The sequence below is a fragment of the Pseudophryne corroboree genome, chromosome 7 (genome assembly GCF_028390025.1).
Source record: "Pseudophryne corroboree isolate aPseCor3 chromosome 7, aPseCor3.hap2, whole genome shotgun sequence".
Classification (NCBI taxonomy): Eukaryota; Metazoa; Chordata; class Amphibia; order Anura; family Myobatrachidae; genus Pseudophryne; species Pseudophryne corroboree.
In genome coordinates this window covers 451,115,048-451,127,747 of record NC_086450.1, presented here as the reverse complement: position 1 = coordinate 451,127,747, position 12,700 = coordinate 451,115,048, and the positions used below count along the sequence as shown (strand labels likewise).

The 12,700-nt window shown below is 44.7% G+C and overlaps 1 protein-coding gene across 4 annotated transcripts in view; it reads right to left on the bottom strand.

Annotated features, from left to right (window-relative positions):
- Positions 1–1,425: 1,425 nt before the first annotated feature.
- Positions 1,426–12,700, bottom strand: part of WDR90 (WD repeat domain 90) — a 120,635-nt gene continuing 109,360 nt past the window's right edge. For all 4 annotated transcript variants that reach the window (XM_063935055.1, XM_063935057.1, XM_063935058.1 and 1 more), the window contains 3 exons: positions 3,985–4,104; positions 2,934–3,018; positions 1,426–1,903 (listed from right to left, as the gene is read on the bottom strand). In XM_063935055.1, coding sequence (XP_063791125.1) covers positions 1,746–1,903; positions 2,934–3,018; positions 3,985–4,104 — 363 coding nt within the window. In that variant the 3' untranslated portion in view covers positions 1,426–1,745. The remainder of the gene's footprint in view (positions 1,904–2,933; positions 3,019–3,984; positions 4,105–12,700) is intronic.

Genomic DNA, 12,700 nt, shown 5'->3' with positions numbered 1-12,700 from the left:
AAGACCCCAGTATCCACTAGAACAGAGGTTCTCAAACTCGGTCCTCGGGAGCCCACGCAGTGCATGTTTTGCAGGTAACCCAGCAGGTGCACAGGTGTATTAATTACTCACTGGCACATTTTAAAATGTCCACAGGTGGAGCTAATTATTTCACTTGCGATTCTGTGAGGAGACCTGCAAAACATGCACTGTGTTGGCCCCCGAGGACCGAGTTTGAGAACCTCTGCACTAGAATGTAAGAGAAAAAAGACGTGGTGATTTCTATAGAAATAACTGCGTGTCATTTTCTATCCTTTAATTGAATAGCAAAACCCAATAGCTGCAGGAAAACCCCCGCGTCACGGGGTTGTTTCAATTTCTAGTCATCCATTGAATTCCCCCCTAAGGGTGTTTTAAATGTTGATCACATTATGGATGCTCACTTCCCGGACACTTGGGAGGCTTGGCAGCTATAATCCAGCTGCAGTGTGTTGCCTTTGCATCTGCTGTATCTGCAGCCATGAACACCGGTGAGAGGACCAGGCTTTCCCTATATATAAACCACCTGTGTCTGGCGTAATGTGTATAAGGCACTCTACAACTGGAGAACTTTCTTTGCACCGTGCCTCCCTCCCCTCTGGCTCCAGGAGAATGGGCTGTCTGTCTTTAATGTTTCAGCAGCGGTCTCATGTTATCTAGGTCAGGGCTGATGGTATCAGGCGCTGTGTGGTAACGCTGCGCTCCTGTGTAGCAGCCTATTGAGGCTGGTTTTGTACTGACGTTTACTGGACCATGTACCTTGGCACACAGACCTACATTGTGTAACCTACTAGTACACGCAGCTTTTACTTATGCAGGTAGTGTAGGTGTTCCAGAATGTGCATCTCCTTACTCGTTACTGTAAACTTTTGAAGTACTTATCCAATCTGGGCTATCGGTCTCCCCTGACGCACCCACCACTACATAAAAGGTTGCGGTGTTTCAGGGCACCAGGGAATAGGAGCTGTCATGAGGGTTCCTTAGGTCAGAATGGAAGGTGTACTTTGATTGGGGCAGTTGATTGACTGACAGAAGGGATTAAACAGTTCGGGAACCCCTGCACCGCACACCTCCGATCCTAGGAGACCCAGCGTATGTAACCTGAATACCAGGAGAAGATGTCCCTCCTTGTGCATCACTAGGAGGGTACAGGAAAGGGTAACACCTCTGATGATGCCCCTGCAGCTGTGTGATGCCCCACAGGGAACCACAGACCTCTCTTACTTTTAATTTACTGAACAAGCATTTAAACCCAGCATATTGGGGAAACCATCCTGCATAGTTTTCAGTACCAGCAGGAACAGCTAGCGAGGATCATGACACGAACGAGAGGTGTCCCACCCGTCACCGTATCGCACAGCACGCAAACAGCATAACTTACTGGAGAAGAAAAACGCAAAACAGTGATATGTTAAAATATATATCAAGAATGCAATAAAAACATCACTTTTTAAAACACTTACAGAAAATAAAAATAAAAATCGTACAAAACGTAAAGAGCAGCTTTTAGTATAAGCCACGTTATACCGTCAAACTTTTTTTTTTATTAAAACTTAAAATTTCTAATAAAACAACTTTTTGGCAAAGGAAACAAATATTTACAAGGTGTATGTACAAAAGACACTTTCTTATCTAAATTCAGGCATGAGAGGCAGGCAATTGGGGCAATTGTTGGACAGCGGTGGGATTAGCTACGGCACCCTGGACACAGAGAATGACATGGTGAATTATGAATTCTGTATGTCCCAGACAAGCACTTGGTTGTAGGATGCAGTGAAGAGAAGGTTGCCTGAAGGAGATACTCGGCAGAGATGTACGCAGTCATCGTGAGCTGAAAAGTCTTGCTGTGTGCCCGTTGATGAGTCAATGACGCGCAAAAGTCGCTCTGTGGAGATGTAACGCAGGTTAGGATGGCGGGGAAAACAAGCAGCATAAAAAGCTTTTAGCAGCACTTTTATTTATATCGTACTTTAATAAACAGCTGTTCGTTTTAATTAGATGGATTTTTATTTTCTTTTTTTTTGCTGGAAATTAGGATTTCCACAATTCTACATTTAGGTTATATACACGTTTTAATACATCCTAATTTGATATTATTGGTAGATATCTTTGATAAATTCCTTAATATAAACTGAGGTATCCCTGTATTCAAGGTGTAGAATGGATGTAATATATTGAATGGCTTATTTGATAGGGCTGGCTCACTTTAGGCACACAAGGATAATCATTTGTTAATTATGTAAAGGATAGGGTTTTATTACCTATCGCCCATCCAAAAGACATAGCAGTTTATAAACCTCTGAAGAAAATTACCAGTGTTGTGAAACGCGTTAATAAAAAAAAAATTCTTGGAAATCTTCCACATCTTGAAGTACAATTAGCCGCGTCGGGGATTCTCACCCAAACAGTAGGCATGTACCCACTGTGAGGACATTGGGTGTCCAAGTAACATCACATAGATCTGTGAGTGCGACTGTAATATATTGTGAGATTTCTATAGCCCTAAGATACTTCTCCACTGACAGCATCTGAGCCGATTATAAACTGTAATCGAAGTAAAAAACTAATAGGTGATACGGGGTACACATATATAGAGGGAGCTCTGTTAGCTGTTCCTTTTCTATTTTGTTCTATGTATTATACTTATATTATACTTGTAAAATGTATTATACTTTTCTATTGTGCAATTACATTTTCATTGGAATCCATTATACTTTAAGTATCATTAGATGGGGCAAAACAATTATTAGTATTTTGGTCACTTATTCCCACGTGAATACGAATATCTGTATCCCCAAATGTAAATTGTATTACTTTCTGGTGCAATATTGAGTTAAAGAACATTTTTCTCTATAGAACTTGTAGTGTTCGGATTACATCCAGCTGCCCCGCCACGTAACATCTTTAGGACTTACCACGGCTGCCCAGGGCTAGGAGTGAGGCTGCTGGTGACATGGAGAGAGATGTGGCGAAATGCGACAGCGGGATGCTCAGCAGGACCTGCAGGAAAGAGACCGAGGCAAAGTGAGGGAGTGTACACAGGCTGCAAGGAAGCAACGGGAAACACGGGTACTGTGTATTTATTATTACACATATATATGTACAAAATAGTAGGACAGAGAGTTGGAGCCAGTGGGATAAAGGTTTAGGAGTGCAGGTGGTAAATGGGATCAAATCTAAAATTTCCTCCGCTCCCAGTTGTAGTTATGTGAATCTTCCATTTGTATTGTAAGCTAATCACACGCAGAGCCACACACTCAGCTACTCTGTGCAATCTGGTCATTAATGCTGCACTCTCTTCCTCCCCACCTTGCCAACGAGATGAGCTGGTTCAAGATTAAGGTTCAGCTCTCTCTAAGGTACAGCAATACAAAAAAATCCTTTGGAAACCCTGGAATGCCAAGTTTCTCCCTGCCAGACTGTTTTCTTCTTAACTGCCAGGAGGGTGTCAGATCTTGGGTCCATACTCGCTAGACGCGCCTTCACTGGCCGCAATGCCCCTCTCTTGCCTGCGCAAATGGCTGCTCTTTAGCAACGCGTTTCCCTCCCAGTGGATATGTAGGCCAGTTTCTCACTTCGGGTCCCAAACTGCAGTTCATTTGCAGGCTTCTGGGCTAAATCTTAATGTTCTATGTAGAGCTGGCCTCCAGAGCCCGCTGATACAGGTCCTAACCAACAAAGAGCAACATATGCTGTGATGTCATTAGGACCTAATCATATAAGAGTAGCAGCCTGAGCAACCGAAGGCCTGGACGTAGATATGACCCTTGTTAATCGCTTATTGGTCAGATGGCAAAGGCTACAAGGACAGTTACAGCATGGCAAGTTTACAGGAACACCTGGAGGAGGAAGACCTGGGGTGAAAGCATGAGACTGGGACTATAGGAGTAGCTGAGGGCAGGAGCTCAGAGAACGGAGAAGCAGAGTTACACAGACACAACCGATGCCATCAGAGAATAGCAGTACCTGCTTCTGTGCCAGGCTATAGAACAGAACTTCCTTCTGCATCCCAAATCCAGCGTACACCACCGTGCCCGGCTGCCATGGGCAGAAGGCTGCCAGGGTGGGAATAGGGGACTCTGCTTCCTGCAGAATAAAACAAACTTTAGGCAACTGCATCAAGTTTAACTTTAATTTCAAGCCGCTCAGGACTAAAAATAACGTTAACCATTTATTAGTACAATCTAAAAACATGAAAAGTACAGACTATGGGCCACATGTAATAGAGTGAGAGTTTCAGAAAGTGAGAGATTTGGTAAGGTTTTTCAGTTTTATTAAAAAGTGGCAATCATTTACACTGCAAAACCAGGTTGACCTTGCTGTGTAAATGATTGCCGCTTTAAAAAAACAACTGCAAAACCTTACCAAATATCTCACTTTTTGAAACTCTCACTCTATTACATTTGGCCCTATATATCACATCAGCATGTAATACTAGTTTACACATTTATTAAAAGTCCATTTCATATAAAACCATATATAAAGGAAATGTGGTATCACAGTGTCCGTAATTTGACAAATAGTTTATTTTCCCAACTTCTTGTTAGGAAGGACAGGAATCACAGATATAAGAAAACTCAACGCGTTTCGTCTCTAAATGAGACTTCATCAGGGGTATATCTTCAAATGTGAAGGAACTGAACATCTATTCATGTGTGCACAATGAGCAATTAGAACCGGTCTGTCAAACCTGGGAATCCTTTATGCAAAATTAAAAATTCCTGACTCCTCAAGTTAGTGGAAAAAATACCAGAACACAGATCACACTGGTTAGAGAGGAGTCCAAACAAGTGAAGAGTACAAGGAAGAGTATTGATATAGGGATTTGTGTTTACTTACCGTAAAATCTCTCTCTCTTATTCCATCTGGGGGACACTGCGCACTTACTGATGGCTTAGAGTGTGTGGGATGGGAGTTTGGCACAGAACCTATTAAAACTAACTCCTCCCCCCTCTAAACCCTCCCATCTCCAGCCTGACCAGCAGATTACCTCAGTTAACATTTAGCAAAGCTGGAAGAGGCAGAACAGAATACAACCAATAACCAGACAACAATATGGGAGGGATCGCAGCGTCCCCCAGATGGAATCAGAGAAAGATTTTACGGTAAGTAAACAAAAATCCCTATTTATCTTTCATCCATCTAGGGGAAGCTGCGCACTTACTGATGGGATTTCCCAAAAGCAAGCTAAGTAGAGGAGGGAGAACCAGACGGCATAGCTGTCTGGAAAAATTGTGATGCCCAACAAAGGCAATCTCCAATCCACAAGTATGAAAATGGTAGAAATTTGTGAAAGTATGCACTCTATACAGCTGATCGACAGATACACCTCCGCGAACAGCCCAGGAGGCTCCAACAGCCCTAGTCAAATGAGCCCTCAGGGGGTCAGGAACGGGAAAGTAAAGGATACATAGGCCTGTCGAATAGCAGAGGACACCCAACGAGCCACAGAGGACGGCCAGCCACGTTTGGGTGCGTCAATCAAAACAATAAGGTATCTGTATGGCGAATAGACTCCGTACGAGACAAAGAAATGCGTAAGGCCCTAACATCCAATAAGGTCAATTGACTATCCACCCCGGAAGAATTCGGAACAAACACCGGAAGTACAATGTCCTGATTTAGGTGGAAAGCAGACACAACCTTTGGCAAGAAGGAAGGCTTCGTACACAAGACCACTCGATCATCATGAAAAACCAACAAAGGTGGCCTGCAAGAAAGCGCCGCCAACTCTGAAACACGGCTGGCCGAAGCAATGGCCCAAAAGAAAAACCACCTTAAGAGTAAGGAACCGCAATTCTACAGCTTTCAGATGTTCAAACGGAGGCTTCTGAATAGCCTTAAAAACTAAATTTAAATCCATGGGGGGAACCAAAGGAACAAACGGAGGTTGAAACCTGAGAACCCCTTGAAGGAACATCTGGACCTGCGGAATGAGAGACAATTTTTTTTCTTTTTTTAAAAGCACCGACAAGGCGGAAACTTCCCTTTAAGGGAAGAAAGTCCTTTAGTCGGACCATCCTGAAGGAAAAACAACAGGCGAGATAAGCGAAAGAGGTTCGGTGACAAACCACGTTTCTCACACCAAGCAATGTAGAAACGCCACACCCTGTGATAAATTTGAGAGGTGATTGGTTTCCTAGCTTGGAGCACGGTTCTCACTACCGGTTGAGATAATGGATTCAAGAACCCTGCTGTCAAAGGCAGACGATTTAAATCGTGGTGGCGACAAGGTCCTTGTAGAAGTAGTTCTGGTCGCAGAGGTAGACGGAACGGATCCTTGGTCACCATGCTGCGCAGAAGAGTGTACCACTGGCGACGAGGCCAGTTCGGAGTCAAGAGAATGACCGGAAGACCTTCTCTCCGGATGCGCTGAAATAGGCGTGGAATTAGAGGAATTGGAGGTAACACATATCCCAGTTAAAACCGCCATGGATCCGGAGTTTGTAAACCGTACCGAGGGAGTTTTCTGTTGAGACGAGACGCCATGAGGCTGATGTCGGGAATACCCCACAAAGACACCAGAGTACGAAAGACCTCTTGATGAAGCTCCCATTTCCCTGGATGGACCGTGTGACGGCTGAAGAAATCTGTTTTTCAGTTTTCCACTCCCGGAATGTGAACTGTGGAGATAGTCGGAACCCAATGTTCCATTCACTGGAGAATATTAGAGACTTCTTTCATGGTTTTCCATTTATGTAAGCCACCACCATGGCATTGTCTGAGTGAAAGCGTACTGGATGACCCCGGACGCTGATTTGTATCTGAAGCACAACATACCGAATTGCTCTCAATTCCAAGATGTTAATTGGCAACGTCGATTCCTGGCTATTCCAGAGGCGACCATCATCCAAGACTAAATCGTGAACTGTGCCCCCTTAATTAGATTGGGACTGTGAAGCCACCAATGTAGAGACTGACAAGTCTGAACTGACAAATGGAACAATTGCAAGGCCAGATGTGGTCCCGTTGGAGTCCAACAGCTGAGAATCTGAGCTTGAAGGGATCGAGCATGGAATCTGGCATATGGCACTGCCTCGAAGGTTGCCACCATCTTATTGTACTAATAACAGGGTGAGTAAGTAATAACAGTGATCCCTGCAAAAAAGAAATGTCTACACAGCCCCACAAGTTACTGTAACAGTGAACCAGCACAGGACCAGCACAATACTTGCTGTCAGCCTACCCCGCCTGAACTGAACAGGGCGAGAAGCTGGGGTCCCCGTATTTATTTTGTGTGTGCTATTCGCAGTGCCGCATCCCCCGTGTATAGGCTGCATGGAGAAAATGGCGCCCGTAGCTCTAGCCTGCCCACACAGAATGAAGTGGCGGCATAGTAAAAACCTCAAAGCGGGAAGAGCAAGGAGGGAAGCACTCCTTCCCCTTCTATATCACCGCCATGGCTGCCATTGCCCTTCAGCAAAGGGACCTGTCTACAGTGAAAGTGCGGTGTCAGACAGAGGCGGAAGCAGTATCTAGGGTTTGCATCCCCCTTATTACCGCACCACCGGAGGAAGATCCCAATGCCTCACCGCTGACCACAACAGAGTGTACGGCAGCGGACAGAGCACCAGCGCGCAGCCATACAAGCGGTCCCTGTCAGACAGCACCATACAAAAATTCAACAGCGCGCGCCCATACAAAAGTCCTGTCAGGCACCACAGCGGAACCGCTTACACCCGCCAGTGAGTCAGTTTACCGGAGCACAGCACACAGCGAAGCACTAGAACACTAAATAAAATTATGAAAAGGGGGAATAACAGGCAGGTTGTGGCTGTCCTACCTGAAGGTTGCCTCCTCGGATCTCTTGTCCGGATAGAAGAAAGCCCCAGTGACCTCAGTATGGTGGCTTCCCCAGAGGATGTATTGAGTGGGAAATCAGTCTATCTATCTAGTCCCACTCTAAATATACTTGTCACCTGTAGACAGGGACGAAGTATCCACAAAAAAATCAAATCAAACAAATAAAACCTAACTAAAAACTATAGGTAAAGAAACTGTGCCTGTACTCTCCAGGCACAAAACTAAAACTAAAACTGAGGTAGATGTTGGTCAAGCTGGAGATGGGAGGGGTTAGAGGGGGGAGGAGTTCGTTTCTATAGGTTATGTGCCAAACTCCCTATATTATATATATATATATATATATATATATATATATATATATATATATATATATATATATGTATCTATAATTCATCCGGCACTCCTAATGTAACTGACAACAGTAACCTGGGTGCCCGTGCAATTTTAGTATAATCCCTCTATTGCTTGATAAGCAAATGGCACGTCACTCCAGGGTTACTGAAAAAAGGATTTAATGATCCATGATAAATTCCATAGTCATACAATGATTAAGTGTGCAGCATGGCAGTATCATACTGCCATGCTGCACACTTAATGACGTGCCATTTGCTTATCAAGCAATAGAGGGATTATATATATATATATATTGTAACACTGTAGGGGTGCAAGGCGCCTTTTCCTGGGGAATATGGCAGCATGCAGCAGCTGAGGAACAACACAAGTCCAGTTTCTGGTACAACTGACCCCGGCCAGTTTTATTGAAACAGAAAATAAAACAAACCCCAAAATAAAAATACCTTGCCTGTCCGGCACTAACTAAACATAAGATATTCCTAACTGTCACTAAACAAAACAGAGTTCTTCAGTACATACTGTATAGCTTACTTGCATCAGAAAGCATGTCTCTCACACACAGATCCTGCAGCCTTCCCAGGCAGTCTGCCCATACTAATCAGGTTAGAAGCACTATATCACTCTTACACAGCTGAAACCCTGATTAGCCCTCTGTGAGGCCAAAGACCCGAACTGGGCCCAATGACTAGAACTCGCCTTATCTCTCTCTCAGAGCCTTTACCCAGCTTTTACAGCAAACTGAAAAGGTTCAGACAAAACAAAAAGCATTTTTCCTAGAAGTTAACATTTTCTAAAACATGTAAGACAAGAACCTGGGACAAATATACCTGCCCTCAAACACTATCCCAGTGTTCTTGTCACATATCCCCCTCCCCTGTTTCGACCTAGGGGCCGGAACACTTGTAGCCCCCAAACAGAAGATGCGAGACAATGCATCTGCGTTGGCCAATTGTGTTCCCGGTCTATGTTCGACAGTAAACTTAAAGTCCTGCAACGCTAGAAACCATCTAGTTACACGAGCATTCTTGCCTCTATTTACATACATCCATTTTAAAGGGGCATGGTCTGTCACTAGTCTGAATTGTCTACCCAAGAGGTAATATCTCAAGGTATCTAGTGCCCACTTAATGGCCAAAGCCTCCTTTTCCACAATGGCATACCTTTTTTCATGCTCATTGAGTTTCCTACTCAAATAAATGATAGGGTGTTCGTCCCCATCTCTGGTTTGGGACAGCACAGCACCTATCCCTACCTCTGAGGCATCTGTCTGTACCACAAATTCTTTTGAAAAATCTGGTGTTATCAACACCGGTTGTGAACACAAAGCCACTTTTAACGCTTGGAACGCCTTTTCTGCATCAGGGTTCCATTTCACCACATTTGACTGCTTCCCTTTGGTAAGGTCTGACAACGGCACCGCTGTGGTCGCAAAATTAGGAATAAACCGTCTATAGTACCCAGTAATTCCCAAAAAAGCCCTTACCTGTTTTTTATTCACTGGACGAGGCCAGTTTTGAATAGCATCAACTTTATTCAATTGGGGCCTAATCAGACCTCTGCCTATGGTGAAGCCCAAGTATTTGACCTCCTCCATTGCGAGGCAGCACTTCTTTGGGTTAGCAGTTAACCCTGCCTCTCTGATTGAGTCCAGTACTGCTTGTACTTTAACCAAATGGGACCCCCAGTCTGTACTGTGAATTACCACATCATCCAAATAGGCAGCTGCATATTTTCTATGGGGCCTCAAAATTTTATCCATCGCCCGTTGAAAGGTTGCTGGAGCCCCATGCAACCCAAAGGGTAACATCTTATACTGGTACAGCCCCTCCGGAACCGAAAAGGCTGTTTTTTCTTTGGCGCTATCAGACAAAGGTATTTGCCAGTAACCTTTGGTCAGGTCCAATGTGGTGAGAAACCTGGCTGTTCCCAGCCTTTCTACAAGCTCATCCACACGGGGCATGGGGTATGCGTCAAACTTGGACACCTCATTTAACTTACGAAAGTCATTACAGAAGCGTATGCTACCGTCGGGCTTCGGGATGAGCACTATGGGACTGGACCACTCACTGTTAGACTCCTCTATGACTCCAAGTTCTAACATGGTTTTAACTTCCTTAGAAATAGCTTCTCGCTGAGCTTCAGGAATCCTATATGGCTTTAAATGAACCCTGACCCCTGGTTCTGTGACAATGTCATGTTTTATTATGGTCGTTCGGCCAGGCAGCTCTGAAAATACCTCCCTATTTTGGATGAGAAATTCTTTAACCTGATTGTTCTGATCAGCTGATAATGTCTCTGACACCTTCACTGCGGGAAGCAACCGGGGTGAAGACACCGAAGGGCAAGGCTCCGCTGACAGAGACAACCTATCTTTCCAGGGTTTGATTAAGTTAACATGGTAGATCTGTTCGGGTTTTCTCTTTCCCGGCTGGTATACTTTGTAATTAACCTCATTCACTTTTTCCCTAATCTCAAATGGACCCTGCCATTTAGCTAGGAATTTGCTTTCCACAGTGGGTACCAAAACAAGAACTCTATCTCCAGGAGCAAATTCCCGTATCTTGGCACTCCGGTTATAGACCCTCTGTTGAGCACTTTGGGCCTGTTCCATGTGCTCTCTGACAACAGGTACCACGGCTGCAATCCTATCCTGCATTTGTGTTACATGCTCAATAACGCTTCTATAAGTAGTGGGCTGTCCTTCCCACGTCTCTTTGGCAATATCCAACAGCCCTCTGGGGTGTCTACCATACAACAAATCAAATGGAGAAAACCCCGTAGAGGACTGAGGGACTTCTCTGATGGCCATTAACAAGTAGGGCAACAAACAATCCCAGTTTTTCCCATCTCTCTCAACAACCTTTTTTAACATACTTTTTAATGTTTTATTAAACCTTTCCACCAACCCGTCAGTTTGGGGATGGTAGATGGACGTCCTGAGGTGAGTGACCTTAAATAACTTGCACAATTCTTTCATGATCCTTGACATAAATGGAGTACCTTGGTCAGTCAAAATTTCTTTTGGTATTCCCACTCTACTAAATACCTGCACCAGCTCCCTAGCTATCGCCTTGGTTGTGATAGTGCGTAAAGGGACAGCCTCAGGATATCGAGTGGCATAGTCCATAATTACCAGGATATACTGATGGCCCCGAGCAGACTTTAACAAGGGCCCCACGAGATCCATGGCTATTCTGTCAAACGGGACCTCTATAATAGGCATGGGAACTAGTGGGCTCCTGAAATGGGGTCTAGGGGCATGATACTGGCATTCAGGACAGGAAGAACAATATTCAGACACTTCTTTATAAACCCCTGGCCAAAAGAACCTTTGTAAAACTCTTTCAGTGGTTTTTTCTGCCCCTAAATGTCCTGCGGTAACGTGACTATGAGCTAAATCTAGTACCGTTCTCCGATAAGGCTGGGGAACTACCCGCTGTTCCACCACATCCTCACCCCTTTTGACAATGTGGTACAAGAGCTCATTACAGATGGCCATGTGGGGATACGTAACCCTGTCACCTGGTACCACAGGTTCCCCATTAACAATCTTAACATTCTCTCTAGCCTTTATTAAGGTAGGATCCTTTAACTGTTCAGACGCAAACAGATCCTTCTTTACCTCCAGGTCAGGCACGCTTTCAGTTCTAACTACTATGTCTCTGTTCCCGGCAAGAGGGTCCTCACTGGACTCCCCATCTGTCACTTCCCCAGCCAAACTAGCAAAACGCAAAGGGCCAGAAAGTTCCGAAGACCCACGTACATCCATAAAATCACCGGTATTATCAACTGGTTTTTTACTTCTCACATCTGTTGATAACCGTGATTCCCACAGTTTCCAAAAATGAGGAAAATCCCTCCCTATTATGGCCTCATGCACCAAGGTAGGGACCAGTCCCACTTTAACCATTGCTGACCCACAACAAGTTTCTATATTCACCTCAGCAGTGGCATAATGTTGGGTATCCCCATGTATGCAAGTTACCCCAATAGGTATTTGCTGGACCTTTAAGGGGTTCACTAACCCAGCTTTCACGAGGGTAACTAAACTTCCTGAATCTAGCAAGGCCTCTACCCGGTTACCCTCTAAGAACACATCACACATTTGTTTTTCCAGCTCAGGTGAAGGTACCACAGTACAGGCTAACCTAGCAAAGAAAGACATTCTGCGACATTCAAAGGCAGCATCACATTGCATGGGTTCTTGCGTGACTGGGCAATTGGCAACAACATGACCTGGCATACCACACCTAAAACATTTAACCACACGATTATCAACCCATTTGGGCAGTATAGACCGTTCTAGCCCCATTGGCCTGTTTCCAGGGCCAGTGTTTACAGTCTCTCCAGCCTTGCGTTCTCTTAACCGCCCAGCAACGTTTTCCCACGGAACAGTCTTACCAGTCTTTACTGAAGGGCGCTGTCGAGGATCTATGGGTTGCTGGGTGGTCATCAGTAGTTCCTCTGCTGCCAAATACCTCTCTACCATGTCCACTAATTGGTCAGCAGTACCCGGGTTTCCATG